This window comes from Poecilia reticulata, linkage group LG17, assembly GCF_000633615.1.
Source record: "Poecilia reticulata strain Guanapo linkage group LG17, Guppy_female_1.0+MT, whole genome shotgun sequence".
NCBI lineage: Eukaryota > Metazoa > Chordata > Actinopteri > Cyprinodontiformes > Poeciliidae > Poecilia > Poecilia reticulata.
The window spans coordinates 21,025,472-21,046,807 of record NC_024347.1 but is presented as its reverse complement, the minus strand read 5'-3'; the positions used below and the strand labels follow the sequence as shown (position 1 = coordinate 21,046,807).

The window sequence follows — 21,336 nt, the reverse complement described above, 5'->3', positions numbered from 1 at the left end:
TACTGTATGTTTCTAGTCTAGTTACACTTACCTTGATGTCTTTCTTTGGATCTTTTTCTTCTTTTTTTCTTTTTTTCTTTTTTTTTTTGTTAGATGCAATCAGTGCAGCCAATCCCAGAGTGATTGATGACTCTCGGGCCAGAAAGCTGTCTAACGATCTGAAACGCTGCACATACTACGAGACCTGCTCCACCTATGGCCTGAATGTGGAGAGAGTCTTCCAGGATGGTAAGAGGGAGTATTTAAAGACAATATGCTTTTTTTAAAATGTTTTATTTATGATTAAATATTTGTATTGAGGTTTTTGCACTAAAGGTTTTTATGTATGTTTTATGCAATGGGAGTTGTTTTATTTTCAACTTGTTTGCCTTTAGTTTCCAAAATAGTCTCTTTTATAAAAGTGTAATTGAAATGATGGGGTATTTTTCACTTTTTCTGCATTAGCTCTATTGAGCAACCTTAGCTCCTAAAATAGATTAAAACAATTTTATGATTTTGATCTTAATCTTTTATGTTTATTTAATATATGCAGCAACACATCACAGTATTATATTTTATTCAAGATGGGGTTGCAGATGGGTTAATAAATATTTTGGTAAGAATTACATGCTGGTTAGTTAAAAACTATTGCCAGAACTGTGATTATTAATTATGGAATCAAAATACTCAAAGCAAATGTGGGTCTGTAACCTTAAGATCAGGTAATTATGAATTATTTAGAAGTGTCTCATGAAGAACCTTGAAACTCTGATTTCTCCCAAAAGTAATCTTCAAAGTAATAAGACTTCCATTTGGAAATCCGGATGCCTTGACTGTGGAACTTTCTTTTTTTTTTCATTCTAAACCTAGAGCCTGTTTGAAGGTCTGTCATCCTCTCAGGAAACATCTGAGAGGGTAGCTTGTCTTTCACTGCACATTTCAGTGTCAGTTGATGCATTTTTGCATTGCATAGTCATGCTGTCTTCTCCCTCTGCCTTAATTGCCTCCTGAAGTCCAATTTGAAGTAATTAAACAAGCGCCTGGTGACTGGAGAAGTCACTACAAATAACTGTTGCCTTCTCTGCGCATTTGCGAAGCTACAGCAGGCAGTCAGGCGTTGTGGTCCCAGCTGTCGATGCAGCTTCAGATCATCTCTTTCCTTCCCTCAATGCTAATTCATGTCACGCAGCCGTGAGCATTGCCTTTCCTCCTCCTCCTCCTCCTCTTCTTCCTCTTCCTTCTCCCCAGCCCACCTGGCCACGTGTGCTGTGAATTAAATAATGGCTTTCACATGCTACAGAGCAAGTTGAGTTGTTCACATGGTTACCATTGTCTCATTTGGCCAACATTAGGTTACTTTCCCTGGAAATAGTTCCTTTTGTTTACAGACGTGCCTGACCAAAAATTATACAAGAGGGATATGGAATGTGGGTTATTGGAATTATCGTCTGTTACAGAAAAAAAACAAAAAAAAAACAATTGTTGTATTTTTTTAATTTAATTTTTTTTATTTATGCATTCACAAGCCTTAAGTCCTTACCTGAGATAGTTTCTACAAATTCCTAATATTTCTGAACCTTACAAGAAAATTTGGATAACTAGACATTTGGATCAAAGAGAATGGAAGAACAGGTTTATAGTTATCACATTGTGATGCATCCCTTTAGCATTTTGTGTTTTAAAATCTTTTTTTTTTATATATATATATTTTCTGTGTATTTCAGTATTGCTTTAACTTCCCCTTTACCTTTATGGAGAAATTAATAAAAATTGTTTTATGGAATTATCCATAGTATTATGGATAGGGAAGGTGTATCTCTAAGCAATATATGATAAATCTCATCTGTGTATTTTTCAATGAAATTGTAACAATATACCAGAACACACACACACATTTTCATGCTTACACTGTGTCACCAGTCAACAGAGCTGTTCTTTCCCTCACTAGTTGCCCAGAAGGTTGTGGCCATGAGGAAAAAGCAGCAGCTGTCTATTGGTCCATGCAAATCTCTCCCTAACTCTCCGAGTCACTCTTCAGTGCCAGCCGCATCCATCCCCTCTGTTCACCTTAACCAGGTAAGCCCACAGCAGCCCGACGTACATCTGATGTTCAATATGTGACAATATTAAGACCATTTAACCTGCTACTCATGACTGCTTGTTTTTAGGTGTCTGAACTGATGTTCTTATCACATCGTCCCAAACTGACCTTCTATTCCTTTTTCTTTGCGATCCCTCTCTCTTTTCCACCCTGATCTTCTCTGATGCTGCTGGTTCCTCTTAATCTCTCTCACTCCCAATAGGCAGCCAATGGTGGGGGTGCGTTCAGCGACTACTCCTCCTCTGTTCCCTCCACCCCCAGCATAAGTCAGCGGGAGATGCGCATTGAGACCATCGCTGCCTCCAACACGCCCACGCCCATCCGCAAGCAGTCGAAGCGGCGCTCCAATATTTTCACAGTAAGTATGCGACAGCTGATGCAAAGCAACACCCACTCACACTACTAGAGGGCACGGCGCCAAGCACACATTTTTTTCTTTTATTCCACCAGAGGGAGACAGGTTGCTCAAAATGCATTCAAAGCCAGCGCTGCTGCCTACGAGTCAGGCAAAGACAGCATCTTGTTCAAACTGCACAATGGGCTAAGGAGTAAAAGACTTTGAAGATTTCATATTAAACCCCCAAAATGGGCCAAAAAAAAAAAAACTCAGCTTTGAAGCAAATATCAAAGATAAACACTGTGGAAATAAACATCAATTCATGTACCTTTCTTTTTTTTCTTCTTTTCTAATTGGATGTAGTGAGTGGATTAAGTTTCTCATCTCACCAATAGGAAACTGGGCTCTTTACATCGTCAAAATCTTTGAACTGGCCCTGTTAATTTTTGCTTTACTATTTTCTTCAGCACCTTTCCCATTGCACGAAGCAAAATGACAAATTCAAGTCATCCTATTTTACACATTGCTAATGAGGCAAATCTACAACCTCCAACTGCCCACCTTCAGACAGAAAAGCTCTTGCACAATTTGGATGGCTCGTGAATACTGACCCCAATTGATTCTGATCTCCAAGAAATACGACACCAGTCTCCCGATCCCTGTCTGCTTGCTATTTATCCCATGTCCTGTCATATTTGCCCTTTGCTCTAACCTGTAGCATTTGTGTGCACTAACCACTACTGTTTCCTTGGCTTTAGCCTCTTTCCTTTTTTCATTCTTTCTTCCTTTCCTTCATCCTGCCTTTCTTTCTTACAACTTTTCATTCTTTCTTTCTTCCTTCAACTCTGTGCTTCTTTTTTTATTCTTTCTCTCCTCTGTCTCTCTCTCTCTCTCTCTCTCTCTCCCCATCTTCCTTACTTTCTGTCTTTCGTCCTGTTTCCTGTTGCCCTCCCTCCTTTTTGCTGCTAATTTTTCCAATCTTGCATAGWCGGATCTTTGCTTCCGCTGGCTCAAGAAGGTCTGCAGAAGACAGAAATCCTTCAATCAATGCAAAACAACTGTGCAGAGAATTTCTTAGTGCCTAAAGTGCCATCTAACATTTATCTTAAGTTTTATGATGTTAATTTGTTTTCTTCTGCAGAACTTTGCCAGCATTATGAGAAAAAGATCAGGCTAAGCGAGATTTACCTTCCGCAACTTCTTCTTGCACATCAACACTTTTCCTTCACCTCTGCCTTCTGGCTCTCATGCTCTCTCTTTTCTCTTTGTAGCTAACTCCTGCTCTAACCTCCCTATCTATCCCCACCCCTTCCGTCTGTATCTTTCCTTCTATCTTGATCCTCTCACCCCAGCTGCTTTGGGAGCCGCAGGTTTATGCGGCCTCCGAGCAGTACAGGCTGGTGCTAGCTCCCCTTGTTGTCTCCCTTCCCCCCCTGCTAGGTAGTGACTAACCATGTCCACCAGAGAAATGAGCCTCTCCCCGTCCGCGTCATGGAGATGCCGAAGCACGCCACCTACCCAGTGTGGGTGCCCGAGTGGCAGGCCGAGCGGGAGTTTCAGCTCATGACCTTCTGAGGAGCTGCGAGCCAAGGGTGGGAGGAGGGAGGGTGAGGGAGTGGAGGAGGAGGAGGAGGAGGAGGAGGACGGAACGTTACGAGGGCATTGTCGACATTTCTTCATTGAAGCTGGAAGATTGAGATGAGCTCACTAGACGGAAGACTTGAAGTGTGAAAACATTCTGGCATTTTGCAAAATAACACAAAGAGAAAATGTTTCATCAACACAAGTGTTAAGGATCTTATTTTCTTAGCTTTGCCCTATCAAAAACAGAAAAAAATTATCTCCATATGCTACAAGTACTACTACACCAGTTCTCCAAGTCACAGACTGAAGAATAACAATCGTGCTTTAATTTATGGTGATTTTAGAGGTTTCTTGTATAAGCAATTTAAGATACAAAGTATGCCTTAATGTCATTGGTAGGTAAACTCATACAGCCATTAAATGGAAAGTCCAGTCCTTTTATTACCCAGACATGAAGAATGACACTTTCATGGCACTGGCATTGGGACTCTTGAAATGTAAAAACCCAAACGTGATGGTGTGCATTTTTCTGAATTTAATTTTATGTGAGAGAACAATACATGCACCTGAATTTGGCTCCCATTCATAAAAAAGGCCCTCTTTCTCAATTCTATAACTGTTTGAGTGTTAAAAGTAGGTAATTAAGACTCAAACCATTCCATCAGAAGATCTTTTCACTTTGTCTTCTCACCACCGCCCTCACAAATCAGTTTCACAAGCCATAAACCATTTCAAGCCAATCTTTTGACCATAACCGCCCTCTGCCACTAGGTGTCAGTGCAGCACACATTATTCTTTCCTAGTGCTTCCATGGTCAATAACTCCAAACTCTGTTTTCTGTCAACTTGTCTGTGGTTCTGCTGTGGTCTTCAGATTGTCCGTCCCTATTTGTGTTGAAAAGCACACTGTTAGAAACTTAAACAAATATGATGCCATTTTTTATACTTAACGTCATTGCTGCACCATTCATTTGCATTAATCTATTAATGTTTGCCCCTCGGTGTTGCTCCATTTCATATTTTCRTYCTTTAATTTCTTGCTGGATCTTCACGTATGAGACCAAACATAAACAAAAATAACAACAAAAAAAACAAAACAAATAACCATTTGACACTGTTTTTTAATATTTGCAGATTTGTGCTTCTGTTTCCAACCTTTCTTCAACAAAAAGGGCTTTCCAACTCCTTCCGAATTAGAAGAGCATGATGGGTAAAAATAAAGAGTCCCCCTGCTTTGCCAAACCTGATAGAGAGGAGATTATTGGGTGAGGACTTACAGCTTGTTGCTGCTTTACCCTAAGTGCTTTAACACATTTAGGGTAATGCACATGGAAACCCATAGGACKTTGCGTCAAAAAGCTGGCTAAAAATCGAATCCAGTGGAGTTTCTGAGTGCGCTTTAAAAGTAGACTCTCAAATATCACCGAGTGAGACAGACTGTAGGGACTCTTCTGGAAATGCCCCGTCCAACTTTTTTGCTCCGCTCCGCCTTTTTGCTCTCATTCAGACATATGTCATACAATAAACACACTGTACAGTCAAGTCACTCTTGGAACTGTTATCCAGCCACCAAAAGGACACGAGCTTTTCCTTACATGACATCACACGGCCTTTTTTCCAGAAATGCGGACTCAAGAACTAGAGGTGCCAAGTTTTTTTTTTTTTTTTTATTCTTTTCTTTCTCTTTTGTTCTTCTTTTGTTTGTTCTGTATCTCTTTCATTTGTTCACGTTTTTTCCAGGGCATATTCAAGTATCGAAATCAATGGAAAAATGTGGTGTAAATGTATCATGCAGAGGTGTTTTTTTTTTTTTTTAGATTAGAGAAGCTTGGGTGAACATTTTATGAAGGCCTTCATAAAGGTTAGCACAGTCTGTCAGGGTTGGGAGGTATATTACAGAGAAATTATACTGAGAGTTACTAACAAATGAAACTGGGTTGCACCGACTTGTATGAATGTAGTTAAACATCATGTTGTTTTTCCCTTTATTCGAAGATCTATTTTTTTTTCATCTTTTAAGTTCCTTTTTTCTTTTCATTATCTCGGTTTTGGTTTGGTACAGAGATTATGAACTCTCGCATAATCACTTTTCTACCATAAAGAAGGGATTTGACGAAAAATATAGACTGCTGTATATCTTGTATTGTATTTTATTTACAATGCTACTCTATAAAAAGGTACATACGTATAAGGAATATATGAAACAATGCCTTTTATTGTCCATCCTATATTTTGTGGGAACTGCAATGTTTGGCTCAATCTGTTGAATATTTTGAAGTGAATTTGTGACTTGCTTTGTATGGTGTCTGTATAGAAGCTAAAAAAAAAACACAAGTCATCATGAACAAAAAAAAAAATAAAATGTTGGAAAAAAAAAAATCTGAACCTCAGAGTTGGTTTACTTGAACTCAGATTCTACCTCTTCTCCATTGGTGACTGGACATCTCTCATGTTTTGAGTGAGACCATACCACACTCATTCTGTTTGTCCTTATGTGTACCTCATCTCTTTATTTGTGTTGGGATGGGAGGGGAATTATGAGGTTGTTGATTTTCTCATGTGATAACCTCTTTCTAACCACTCTTTTTCCCTTCAACAGGATCTACCATACTCTTTTTATACTGATGAACTCTGAAATCAATTGTTTGAATATGCAAACCTACTTCTGTTTTAATAGATTTTACAGGTTGGAGGAACTTTTTGCACCAAAGCCTTACTTTTATAATAACATTTTTTCCCCCTTTCTCCTTGGTATATAAAAACATATTCATTGTGAAAGCCCTTGTGAATGWATCTTCTCTGGGTAGCACGTCAGTGGGTCGGCAGGTCCACTAAGGACCCACTCATGCTGTGAATCAAAGGAAAGGATCCGCGAAGGGTTTCAGGGCTGAGTCATGACTCAATGTTTGGTTGTCTCCTCTGTGTTGAGATGTGTCAAGTGTGGTCTTGTTTTGGTCTCTTATTATACATTTTTTTTCTTTTTTTTTTTTTTATCTTGCACGTTGATGTTCCTGCTGTATGTTCTGCTGGTCTGCTTGTGTGTTCTTTTGGAGCTTCTTTTTGAGACCTTTTATTTTTGCAACGCTGAGTTTCTCCACAAAACTGCAGAAATGCAAAAAAAAAAAAAAAAAAACATACAAACAAAAGAAACATGCTCCCTCACCTCACCCTTCCTGCCCTCTGACCCACAGCCTATCTGTGTCACCCACACGCACTCCCAACATACAAGAAGCACTTCATCCACTTCCCCACGGCTCCCAGTCTGCCTTTTMTTCAGTGTGTCGCTTCACTTACTGACTGACTCTCTTGTTCTCTTGCAGTCACGGAAAGGCAGTGAGCAAGGAAAGAGCGTTGACAGTAAAACAGACAGCATAGGCAGTGGAAGGGCCATACCTATCAAACAGGTGAGCAGTTTTACTGGTTTTTGCCTTCATTTCCCATAATTCCCTAGGTAAGTATGAACWACAGAAGCTGTTTATTTTAAGTGATGTGATGATTGTATTATAACAGCCAGACATGACGTCAGGCTGTCACCACTAGATGGCCACACAAAGCAAAAAATATTATGACATACTTTCTGTTTATAGCACAAGCTGCTAGATTAGTCCCATTAGTTAATTTTTTTTTTTTTTGACATGTTGCAAAATTACTTTTCTGGAACCACAATGACATCATTTATTATAAGTATTTATGACTGAAGTCCCACTCTCATATTTCAAACATTCGTGTTTAGAATTTACAGAATTTAGAGCAAATTAGAAAACTTGTTTCTAGCCGAAGTTAATGGCACAAGTTTGCCTTGTGTTCAAAACCGCTATTGTTCAATTTAACTTGCAGGCACAGAAATCCGTAAATGTTAAATTTTTTATATATCTATATTTCTTAGCGTCAAACACTCAGTCAACCTATAAATCAGTCTTTGATTGTTGAGCACATTGCAGGTTAAAACAAGCMAACATAAAAAACACTAAAAATAATCAAACTTGTTAAAAATAGACAAAATAAATATTTATTCATCTGTTATCTAGAAATCCAACAGAAATTTATACATTTGGCTAAATTTGGGTTTCTTAATTTAATTGTAATAATTTTGCCCTATTTATAGTTTTAAAACTTTGTCTATATTTCTGTTATTGCATATATATTTATGTGTATGATACAGTGGAAAGGCTTTGTAATGATTCTGAAGTGTTTATTAAGCCACTAGATGGCGACACAGAATAACAAAAAGTGATACAGGATCTTCTATTTGTATAAATTATGCAGTTTAGCGTAAAGAGATGCTTATCGGATTTATTAGCTGAAAAACCAGCTTTAGCTTATTTCTATTTATATCTTGTTGCACTGTTGTGACTTCCATAAACATGCAACTTCATGTTGAGACTTGTTTATATTAAACAACTAAGCAATTTTATTTGCTTTCATAACCACTGTCACGAAATTATCATTGTTAAAGCCCCGAAAGCAACAAATGTGGCATAAATGATATTCATTTTTGGAAGTTGCATTAACTACATCTTTGATTCTCTAAATCTTGTGAATAAACTTTGATCAGTTATTGCAACTTCAATTTAACAAATTGCAATAATAACAAAAGATAATAACTCAAATGAATATCATTGTTTTGGTCATTTCTAATTTAATATTACAATATATGTCAAAATTGACATATAGTCAGGCTGGACATTTGTTATTGGATATTAATTTAATTAAACAATAAAGAGTACACAAACAGAATATTTGTGTTATTTCTATACTTGCTCTAAAAATTTGCCGATTAAGCCATGCAAATGAAGCAAAGTGGCAAATATAAATATTTTCTACAATAGCGCCAGTTTTTTTTATTTTCTATCAAGAAACTTTAACATAACTGAATTTTTTTTTTTTTTCAATTTTAATAATTTCATTTGATTAGTTTGTTTGTCTTATTAATTCCCTTATTATATTTTTTTAATGGGCATACATGTTGCAATTTTGAAGTAGTGAACAGGGTCCAAATCATTTGTGAAGGTATACAACGGTAACCTGAGCAGAAGTAAAGGACACTTTGATTAGTAATCACTCGTGATTATATGAGGGCCTTTCAAAGCGGGTCAGTAGCCCTGTATTATCCTCTTTACCTGCAGATGATAGAGGATAATGTCCTTCTCCTTTTGAGCCAGACCTCCTCATTCCCTTTGGAAGAAAATTGCCAAGGCTTCTTTCCAGGAGAAATAATAGCAGGTTGAGGCTTTGAAAGCCGCCGCACTCAATCAGAAACATCCTTTTTTGTATTTATTACAGATACCAAATCTCTTCGACAGCAAATCTGTGGTGGTGATGGTAAATTTTTCTCATCATGGATAAAACATCTTAAAAATACAGAGAAAGTGTTRCACTTCTTTTATATTAAAGTGGTGATTTAAATCATTTTTTACACTTGTTCGGGTTTAAAAATGAGAGAATTATATCACAACGGAGGAAAAGACGGAATCTTTTACTGGTTGAACACCTTTGAAGCATCACATTTCCATCTGGTATTGGTAAAACTCACCTTTTGATAGATCAGTTGAATTTACATTTGAATTTAGTTTTCAAGTTGAATTGATTGCTCTTCTTTGTATAATCGACTACAAATCTTGTCAATTATATTTAACACATATTCCACAACTAGTTTCCTTGATATGGCAAGTTTTGGCATTACATCCTCACACTAAACTTCTTTATCTAGAAAGTGTTTCTTTTTCTGTTCTTGCTTTTTGGCGATGGGAACAGTTTGGCTCCATTCTGATCACCAGACCGGTCGAATGCACAATCAGGAAGATCAAAGCATCATTGTGAGCTTAATTGCCAGTGCCCCCTCACCCCATCAGACCAAATTGCAGCACACCCCTCTGCTCCTCCTCCCAGTGCATAAAAAGTGAGCATAGATAACAATGTAGTCACTGCTGAGGAGCCTCTATCAGCGGCATTCTTGCTCACAGAACCCCCTCTGTACCCTSCTCCCCAGCCCAACACACACTTATTTCACCCCCTTCTCTCCTGGCGTGTCACAAAGAGCCAACGTATCAGTTAGCCACGTTGGCAGGATGCAGTTTTTCTCCTGCTCGTCCAACTAAAGGAGAGAAATCGGGCTGTCTCTTCTGGGTTTGAGCTGACAACTCTGTGGACACAAGCAGCACATCTGATGCTGTTTTTCCAAATGTCCTACACACTTGTGAACACACTCGTGTTTTGCGTTTGTGTAAATTTGAAGGAGAGATGCTCTAGACGCGCATGAAGCTTTTTAAAATTGAACTAATGCGTTTTTCCCAAAATGRCCTCTGGACATTAGTTTTATCTATTGCCACTAACCACCAAGTCATAGATTAATTTTTATCTTAAGTGCATCTCAGTAATTCAGAATTTATTTCAGTTATTCATTTAAAATGTGCAACCCAGAACAGATTATCACACAAACTGATATACTTGAAGCAGTTATTTAGAAAATACAATTAGAATATTGCATAAGACCAATAAAGAACAACATATTTAAGAAAGAAATGTTGGGCCGGTGCTCAAATCAGTCCAGTTTGGCAATCAGCCCGCAACTTGGCTGCGGTGTAATAAAAGCCCCGGATGCTTTAACTGCAGCCTTCATCTCATCTGCGTTGTCTGGACCGGGTCATTTAAGATGCTGACATTTTCTCTAGTCCAGCAGAAACTCCTCAAAGGGCTTTGATTTTAAGCCGTCAAAGCTGCTGTTACTKCAGTTGCTTTTAGCATATTTCCTTCCACTCAATTTTCAATTAATTTGGACAGGTCAGCAATTTAGTCAGCAATATTCCCAATAATTTTCTAATTTAATAAATTAGTGATATTATAGCACTTCTGTATTCTTATGTAATCCAATTTTCTGAGCTTCAAAATTGAGATTTTTCAAGTAAGCAATTGTTACACTTGAAACATTTCACTAACGTTAATCTATGCAATTTTCAGTCGTTGAACTGAATAACTGAAATACTTTTGAATGATGGCTTCATTTGTTTAACTGCACCTGTATTTCTTACAGAAAAACAGAAAAGCTGATATCCACACAATTCTCTCACCTCTATCGATCCACATCGCGGCTTTGACAAATAATATCAAGCTTTGGTCTGATTGGATGTATAGATTTGTGTATGCCTCAGTAAGGCCACAAGATGAGCAACATATTTGCTTGTAAAACATGCATTATGAAGTTGCTGGAGGCCATTTGACTGGATCATTTACCCTGTATGATTAGAGAGCCATTTAAAAAGTGTTTACTGTTCTTTTATTGATTGAATGGAGAAGAGCTTCAGCAGTCAGCAACTTATTGATCAAAGGACACAATATTTCTTCCTAAAAAAATCCCTAAAGTATCAGTTCTTATGAAACGGATAGCGACAGACACTGAAGAATTATGCATTATATTTGACATAATTGCAATAGTGTTTTTTTCTTCATTTGGAGCTTCTTGAATTGTAAATGGATACATTTTTCTTAACAAGAACAATACATTTGTATGACTTTAACTGTGYTCGTACGTTCACTAAGTACCCATATTAATATGCCACAATATAATACTATTGCTGCCAATGTATTATAACTGATAGAAATGTGTCTGTATTGTTTTATTTGAATATTTTACATTTGGATTTGAAGTACTGCTTTATTGCTCATGTTTCCATCAAGGTTTGCATAGCATATCTTTGAAAGTAATATCTAAATTTTTTTTAAACATAAAAAACAAAATTTAATTTTTAAGCGTACAATCATCCCTTTTAATTACACAAGGACAATTTTGTAAYTGTGTGGTTTTTTTGTGTGTTTTTTTTTTARTTCATCTGAAGGGGTTAGGCTTTGCGAGAAGTTTTTATTGAAAAATAAAAATAAAGTTGTCAAAATATGTATCCAGCTGTTTCTGCTTCCACATTAGTGACATGGCCTATATACATAAAAGAGTGTTTATATATATATATATTTCTATTCTGAAAGAAGCAACAACCCTCCTGACCTCCATCCATAAAGCTTTTGGTGGCAGGATGTTTACTTTTCTTTTTTTCCATTAAAATATTATTTTACGAAGGCTTCAAAGTCTATTAGCTCCCGAACAGTGTTCACCAATTTTCAGCAGTATTCTGGTTAATAGAAACACTGATTGGACCCAAAGTTTTCACACTTTGGTCCCAGCACACATGACAGTCATCAGAACTCCCCCTCTCAGATGAGTCAGGGTTCGGATTAGGATGATTGTCGGCAAACAGCCTGGTGCCCAGGTCATCGAGGGTCACCTCTTCCTGATGTGTTAATCAGGATTAAAGGCCACAGAATGGAACTGACTTGCAAAAACACTACATCCTTCCTCCCCCTCTTTACCTCTCTCTCACACACACACACACTCACGTGGGTGAGGGCTGTAAAAGCACAAACACTGCTCCGCTTAATCCTCTAATTAAGCGGGCCCCTCCTCACTATTTAACCCCGGAGAGCCTCCCGGCCCTTGCACTCAGCAGCGTTTGGTCACCTCCTGCAGAGGAACTGCATTGTTTACCGGTGGATTTATCCTGCAGATAAGGAAACCATCCAAGGCCCTAAAATGCCCCCGAAAGATAAAGTAGAAAAGAATAAGGGGTGAGTGGCCTTTGAAGAGGAAAGATCACACTCTTTAATCCCAGGATTTTGGGGTCTTCAAGAGTTCAACTTATTATGTGTATGAATGAGAGGAGGAGGCTTGGCAAATTTGATTGTTCTCTTTTTGATCTAATCTTTGAGCCAATAAAACTTTGCAAGGTCAAAATATTATAATATCTAAGCAAAAGTATATTTGTACCTATCACCAGTCAGACTGTATCAGAACAGGAACAAACAGGTGATTATTTTCTATCATTTTGTATGTTTTGATGTACAATTGCTTCCAATTAGCCTATTAAGTTGCCGTTTCACTTTTTTCCCTTTGCCAACAAAGATAATTCTTCACATAAGCACCACAGCAAATCTGTAACCACAATAATAAAACGGCTTTATGGTATTTAACATGCATAATGGCTGATACCATCAACCACGCTGCTTTTGGAAGAGCATGCTCACCGTGGTGTGCTCTCTCTTACAGGGAATCCTTCTGAAGCGAAGTGGCAAATCCCTCAACAAGGAGTGGAAAAAGAAATATGTCACACTGTGCGATAATGGCGTCCTCACTTACCACCCCAGTTTACATGTGAGTTACAAACTCCTCCCCTCCTTCCCTTCTGCATTTCTGTTTCCTTTGTATATTATGGTTGTGTTGCTCTGCTGTGTGTTATCCTCAAGTGACTTTATCAACTTTAGTATAATATACTATACTACTATAGTATATGGATTACAGCCATATGCAACATTTCGAGTGGCTTACAATAGTATTCGGCTCCCTTAAAACCTTTCACATTTTATCATACATCTGCAAACATTAATGTATTTTATTGGAATTTCATGTGACACAGTAACATAACTTAGATAGATACTTAGTTGTGAAGTGGACTGAAAATGACCCTTTATTTTGATATTTTCAACAAGTATGACTTGTCAGTGTTTTCACCTCTTTCCTTCAATACTCCCAAAATAAAACCAAATGAAAAAAAAAACTGCCTGCAGATACATTTGCATAAAGTTGCTAGAGTTACATCCCAAGACTTCCAGCAGTTGTTGCAGAAAAAAAATGATTCTGTTGAATATTGGTTCAGAGGGAATACAGATGCATGCTACAGTTTTCAGATTTTCTATCATGATGTTTATAAAACAATCACATTTTTCTCAGTGTACAACTTTGCATGACTTCTTGTTGATCACAAAAATACCAGTACAAGACATAGATGTGTGTGTTGTAATGGGACATAATGTGGAGACGTTCAAAGGGCCGGAACACGTTAGGCAAGACACTGTATAAAGTAGGCCTGTTTGATAACCTTTTGACTCTAAAGTTAGCATAAAAAACAGAGTGTGTTTTACAGTCATCTTAGCTTTTCCTGCACTGCCCATCCATGTTGCTGGCTAATGGAGACATGCCTCGCCCGGACTCCACGCTGGCTTTTATTTATAATGGTTCTCACTGCATGGCAGCGGAGCCTGACCAGCCTCCTACATCCATCTTTGTCAGAATCCCGCTGGGCCGCTAATACCTCTTAAACACTTGGCTGGCTGGCAGCAGACAGCTTAGGAGCCCTGTGCTGCGTTTAGAGATGCCCCCCTCCAAATATCCCTCCCATCAACCTGTGATTCCTCCAGTCCCGCGATTGAAGTGTTTAGATCATTTGGCCCCATCAAATGAAAGATACAGGCAGCATTTTGTGTCTAATGAGACAGCCCAAACTTCCAAAACCAGTCCAGCAGTTAGACGTGAACCGTGTGTGTGGCCTTGTTCCTCTGACAGTATGTTAGTGGTTTAATTTACAGGCAGTTAAAGCGGAGCAGTGCCGGGCTACGCTGATGTATGTAATTGACTGAACAGGCTATCTCTTGATCATTACAGCTATTACAGGTCACTGGGGCAATCTATGAATCTATGAATCTGTTGACTTACAGGAGAAGGTGAAATAAGGCAGACAGTTACATTAACAGGGTAACGGCTCCAACTCATTCTGAGCAGCGGAGCAGAGAAGGAGTGGGAAAAGGAAAAAAAAGGAGGGAGGCAGCCAGAGAGTGGAAGAGGGGAACCTTTAATTTCGCAGTCAGCCAAGCCATCTACACAATCACCTTCTGTTAATTCTATCTGCTACATCAATTAAATTGTTTGTAGAAACTAATTGAATGTGGCTTAATCACACATCTTAATAGCTTTGCACGCTTCGATCTGGCTGTTAATTCCAGCAATAAAATGAAATGAGAGCGCTCACTGGGTAATTAGCGAGGAGGCTTGGGAAAGAAATGAGTGCTTTATGACACGGTAATAAAGCAGAGGAGCCGTTGGGGGGACAGCAAAGGCCGAGCTCGCCTCTATCTGGGTTTTTTTTTTCTGCTGAGCCTGATGATTTTCACCTTGGCTTCCCACATTTGGGAAGTAGTCACTTTAAAACAAATCAAATGGGCAAATTGAAAAAATAAAAAAAAGAAAAAAAGACAGAGACAGTCTGCATTCATTAAGCCCAACATCTTGCTATTTASAGGAACAGCGTGGGCACAGGTGATGTATAATGGCTTTACAGTCATTTTTCCACCATCACACAACCTTAGTGGAGGGTCTAAGGTGGGTTGTGAATAATGGAGATGGAAAGTGAATAGTCTTTTAAGTTGTTTTTCTTCYGTAATTCTTGGATTCTTCTCATTGGCCCACTGTGTGTAGTTAGTCAGGTATCGCATTGAAGAATGTCATCTTATTCCTGTTGGGTTTTGTGGTTTTTTTTGTTTTATGTCTGTAGGACTACATGCAGAATGTGCATGGAAAGGAGATTGATTTGCTGAGGACAACAGTGAAGGTACCAGGAAAACGACCGCCCAGAGCAGTGGCCACTGTGGCGCCAAGCGCGAGTCCCAAAACCAATGGACTAACGAAGGATCGCAGCGCCCTGCAACTTGGTATTGGAAACACAGGTCAGAGTCCCTGCTGAATTAGAAATCTAAATGACAAACTATTTTATACAACTTTGTTTATTTAGCAGTTGATATCAGAGGCACTATATCTAGGATATCTGCCAACTCGAATTATTTAACTGGCAAAAAACTGCCTTTAACCCTTACAAATTATAATTTAAACAGGGAAATTCAAAATTTAACAAAATTATTTCTGTGACTTCAGGAGAAATATTTTCTGTTGATAATTAAATAGATGGTTTCTACAAATGTTTCATAGATAATACATTCAAGACACATTCTGAGCCAATTAAAGAAAGAAACGTCTGATTCTTTGTGGAAAAATATGGCAGCGCACACCTGTGTTGGCTCTCAGCACTTGACTTGGTGTTACTGTGGTAAGGTTTTTATAGACCTTTTCAAACTCTAACCCCAGAGTTAGGTGTAATATGGCAGGCCTTATTAATGGTCTTCTCCTTACTTGCAGTATTGAAACACAAAACAGGTGTCTTTTGCATCTTAGCCAGGTCATCATTAAGTTTAGGTGCAAGTCAATGATAAAAAAGCAGTCTGTGAAAATCATCGTTTGGTATGTTACTCTGTTTTGAAATATATGTGGCTGCAATGTTGTCAGCATGTTTAAAACCAATGTTTTGACAACAGAATTTAAGGTCTCAGAAAAATTATGATATGGCAAATCTGAACTCAGACCTTCTAGAATTTGGGGACAAGACGAAAATGTTTCCTGAAAGTCCACACATACAAACCTTTCATACGCCATCATTTACACTTTTGATCCTTAAAAAAATATGGACCAGTCTGGAAACGCCCTAAAACACCATTGAAATTTGCTTTCAGTGATTTGATTTCTTCTTTTTGTATTCTGTCTCCTTACCTTAGTGTTGGAAGCAAGTTACAATTTGTGGGGAAAACTACATAGCTTATGTAAATGATGATTGCACAAAACTATTCAAACTTGTGTTTTTTAATTATTATTATTATTATTTTTTATTATTATTATTATTATTATTATTATTATTATTATTATTATTATTATTATTCTTTTTTTTTAAATCAGTCCCCATTCCTATCCACTTTATTCCTGGGAGGCTTACTGTGGAAACGATTCTGGGTCTTACTTCCGGCGCCCACCGGAAATAGTGGTATTTCACTGTAATTTGTAGGGTTTTTACTAATCTATATTCATGATAGAAATTATATATTTTTTCGTATTTAGTAAAACTTGTTTACGGACACGCCGCCTGCTATCAGAGAGCTGTTCAGTACAGAGGATGGTAATTATGAGTTTAATCACGTTAMGTTTTGTGACGGAATGACCGTGAATTAGCAGCGCTGCTAGCAGCTCGTTTCTCTTAAGAACTGACAGTAATAAAAGAGTGAAGCTGGTCAGTTTTGAGCTGCCRTTTTGCTCCAACGGTGTAACAGCAGGACTGCATAGAGGCTTGCTGTGATGTGAAATTTATTTTTCGTTTGAATTTAAAAAATAGTAAAGTTCATAATCTGAGTCTTTTATCATTATGTTTGGACCAACAATACATTTTTATAAGACAAAATATCTGGGTTTATTTAGTCCATCAGAACCAGAACCTCGAAGTTCTCCGTTGCTGAGTATCGATACAAATCAGCGGAGAAATGACCGTAGCTACGGATAATCTCCTCCCACTGGACAAGAACCAAACCGAATCACACATTAACCTGTTAGGGCAACGTGCCACTGGAAAGTGCAGTAAGATGCCCTTGTGGAGCTCAGATAACTGTTGKGCTCTTCGTGGCTGTACTCTAATATTAATCAGACCAAGTTTAGCAACAAGTGTGTTTTGAACGTGCTTCCGAAACAAAAAGGCAGACTTTATGTGATTAGCGGTAGTTTTCATCTCCTACCGACAGATAAAGAAGCAAAAAGAATTTGGCTAAAAATTCTAAACTTGAAAAGAGAACTCAAAATAATTTGTGTGCTCGTTTCATTGTGTGGACAAAAAGCTAATGGAAGAAAACCCGCATCTGCATCCTAAGCAACTGAGTCAGTGAAGTAGTTACATAAGCTAGTGCGGGTTATTTGTGACCATTTCTTCAAGTCGCCATCCCTCCCCGCATTAGCTGTAGGTTGTGGTAAARCAATACTGCCGCATTTAAGCTGTGATAGCTACTGTTCCCATGTATTTTATAGCCTAAAACCTCTGACGAAAGCCGGTTAGCGAGTTGCTAACATGTAAACAAATGGCTTCCGGGTTGTGGCAGAAGTCGCGCCCATAAATCACGCAAAGCCTCATGGGGGCTAGGAATAAGGTGGATTAGAAATGCTTTGAAGGTGGCTGCTAAATTGGAGGAGTAGCTGTCTTGCGGTCAGGAGGTTGTGAGTTTGAATCCAGCTCCTTGCCACACTAAACCTTGATTTTCCTACCGACCATATTCATTGGTGTATGAATTTATCCACATTTAGGAGGGTGGATGAGTGAATGTGTGCTGCAGAGTGCAGCCCATTTACCATTTTTCATTGTGAGAAATATTGAAGCTGTCCCAGTTCCCTCTCACGTTAAGTGGCTATTGGTGACTATACTGAATCTGTTTCCAGATGTCAGTGAGTATGAGTGGTTATTTGACTGGTAATTTTTCTTATCTTTATGCCCTATTTAAAAACTGACTGCTGGATGTTATATGATTACCATTATTAATCTGTTTAGTACTGTTCACTACTGTTCTTGGTAAACCTTTCTGTGGTCTGTACGTATTTAGCCATTTAACATGTTGGATACATGTGAAAGGGCCTGTCCTGTGCTTTCTAATTGATATGAAATTGATAAAGGAYCAACCTTTTTACCTAGAAACTAGCACTAAATAAGCACAGTCCTTCTGCTGATAGGTGTCTCCATTACAACACACTGCAACTTTAAATTACATGTGACAGTAGTGTTCARTTTCTCTTATAAAATTGAAACAGCATGGTGTGTTATGGTGGACTTATGATCTCTTTCAGTCACTGCCTCAAAGAAATTACATGTTCAATCACTAATGGTAATCCAATTAGTCTTTTATTACTGAACTTACTTTATTCTGTGATAAATCACAGAAATTGCTCCCAACAGGTTAATTATCTGCATTGTGTAGGTTACATTGATGCAAATTAGTTATACTACTACTATTCTCAGTGATGACTTAATGACCACATATGACATATCTATTAATTTTCCTGATTACTGAGAAGGGAATTAAAGCATATTAAATGCTATGCTCATATTTAAGGAACGAAATAACAAAAAGCATCTTTGTGAGTTAATGTGACACTGACCTGGTTACATGTCACCCTGGACTTTGCTTCCAGAGAGATGAAACACCAGTGTCTCCAAGGATTCTGGCAGGCATATTGAAGTGAGAGCAGAGATTGGGTGAAGGGCTAGAATTAAGAGTAATTAATACTAATTAGCGAAGGGAGCCCCGGAGGGAGGCGAGCTCCCTCATCAGCTGTGAAATAGGCAGTGTTTCCATCAGTCAGGCTAAAGCTAACCKGCTGAGGTTTGATTCAGAGCCAAAGACAGGTCACTGGGCAAGAGCTTACCAGACAGGTTACAGTTAAACATGACCAAATGCTGTCTTCCCTTACTGGCTTAATCAATCAAAAGCAGAAGATTTAAGAGTTTACAGAGCTCAGGACTTTAACTAAAGGTTGTTTAATCCCACAACCTGCTAACCTTGAGCTGTAGTTTGAGGAGAGTCATGGAAAACAGGACAGGCAATGAGAAACAGTATCAACTAGGATTTGTCTTCTCACTTTTTATGTTCTTTTTTTTTTCAACCCAACTATGTTAATTTCCTTGGAAAGACTATCCATTTCTACAGCAGGAAACAATGTGAGGGAGATTTGCCTTAATCTCCACTTAGGAAAAGAAAGGTTACAAATCACATCAGGTCTGTCTCTGGGTGGAGGACCCTCTTCTGATTATGCGATCGGGATTTTGATTTCATTAGACATGCAATTGATGAAGGGAACAAAGGGGTAATTTTTCATTCACAGCGTCTAAATCACAAGCCTTGTCTTTGCCTTTGGTAATTCATTCATTCCTTAGATCTAAAGACCTTTATAATCACTGGGAGAAGAGGGATAGCGACAGAGAGCAGGAGGGGCGGAGTGGATGGCGGAGATGGGAAGATGAAGAGGAAAGGTTGAGAAGACACCGAGTAAATGTGAGAACGCATGCGCCCGCAAGTTTGCTGGAGCGGCCAGGTTTAATTCCTCTGCTGGGTGCTGAGCGGAACCGTCTTAAATATGGTCCTCGCTGCTAACACGCATGCTGCCGTGTCACCGGCGACAGATATACTGTATCAAAGTATTAATGGGCCCAGTCAGTTCTAATCAATCCTGTGGGAGAAAGAGAGGTGCTCACCTCCTGTGTCTTAACGTCTCCTGACTCTGATTCACCGTCTATATCCACTTCATAAAGTGCTTACACAGACCGCTGCTGAGCAGATTACAACTGAATATGTTTGCCAAACTCTGGCCCCTTGGAGGTGGTGCTACTATTAGATAAAATTAATTATTTTACTGTTAATTAGTTGAAGTGTCAGTTTACTAGTATGTGCCGTCATCAGTTTAATTTATGGTTTTATGTTGTATTTTCCTTATTGTTCTACTAAATCTGGTTTTTTTTTCCTAGCGTAGGAATTTTGGCTAGGATTGTGATGATACCCCTAGTTCCCAAGACAGAATGATATGCTATATTAGATTCACATTAACAATTTTGAGCAATATCTGGGGAGAAACACTGAATTTCTTTTTGTTGTTTTCGGAATCTGTGTTGTTACATGTCTGTAATCAGTAGGCTCAGGTGCCTCTGCCTATTAAATTATCTGGCACTGATGCAATAAAATGATCAAAAATTCATTTGATGCAATTTGTTTCATCCCACTTCACTACAATTCAATATGTTTCAATTCAGCTAAATTTGATTCAGTTCAATTCAGTGCCATTAGTGCAAGATCAGATGATTGAAAGAATCATTTACAACTAAATGGGTATCATTTATTAACAGTATTTATTAGCAAAATAAAGAAAAATTTGAATATTTTTTTTACACATGTGCAAACTGCGTTTAAAAGACTCTGAAGTCAGTGTAGAATATTACCTTCCAGCTTTGATGAATCCATGTGGTTGTCAAACTCTAAGGTTCTATTGTAAATTGAAAAATGCTCATGGGAAAGCCAAATATTGTGTTGTTAGTGGCTAATGGTTAGCATGTGTAACATTTCACAGTTTTTCCAGATGTTTTAATTTCTTTTTTGTGCATAGTTATTAAAATACTGCCACACAGAGAACTTGACAGCAATTGGGAGTTATTACCCCGTTGCTTTTAAGTAATGGGGTAATGAGGTAATGAGCTTTTAGGCTTATTATCCCATTAATAAGCTTTTGAACATTAACAATTTTGAGCAATATCGTTATTTAATCAAGACGCAACCCGATGTAATGAAAAATGTTCATTGGCCAACTCTGTTAACAAAAGAGCTACTTTGTTTTACGTTCATAATCAGAGCTCTTATCTGGGATCCATATCATACCCAAGTTGATCATTTTCAAGTTGCAAGTTGGAAAACCAGTTTGTTTTGGGGGCAACTGCTAAGCAATTATGTATTGTCCGTGTAATAATAGCTAAGGAAATTTTATTAAACCAGTAAGAAGCACTGCTAGGTGTGAACAAAGCAGTTGTTCTTAATTGTACTAAGAAAACATTAAGATATGTTTTCTTACTATAAGCACTAGCAACCCAAAGAAGAGTTAAAGTTGTTTTTCTTAAGATATGTTT

General features: G+C 38.1%; 1 protein-coding gene across 7 annotated transcripts in view; it reads left to right on the top strand.

The window, feature by feature from the left end:
* Positions 1 to 21,336, top strand: part of agap3 (ArfGAP with GTPase domain, ankyrin repeat and PH domain 3) — a 150,886-nt gene that overhangs the window by 85,149 nt on the left and 44,401 nt on the right. For 3 of the 7 annotated variants that reach the window (XM_008434265.2, XM_008434268.2, XM_008434264.2), the window contains exons 6-11: positions 94 to 228; positions 1,928 to 2,055; positions 2,283 to 2,438; positions 7,321 to 7,404; positions 13,092 to 13,196; positions 15,370 to 15,541. In XM_008434265.2, coding sequence (XP_008432487.1) covers positions 94 to 228; positions 1,928 to 2,055; positions 2,283 to 2,438; positions 7,321 to 7,404; positions 13,092 to 13,196; positions 15,370 to 15,541 — 780 coding nt within the window. Of the gene's footprint in view, positions 1 to 93; positions 229 to 1,927; positions 2,056 to 2,282; positions 2,439 to 2,530; positions 2,698 to 3,769; positions 7,134 to 7,320; positions 7,405 to 13,091; positions 13,197 to 15,369; positions 15,542 to 21,336 lie in introns of those variants that run through there. The other 4 variants (XM_008434269.2, XM_008434266.2, XM_017310017.1 and 1 more) reach the window with 4 other exon arrangements.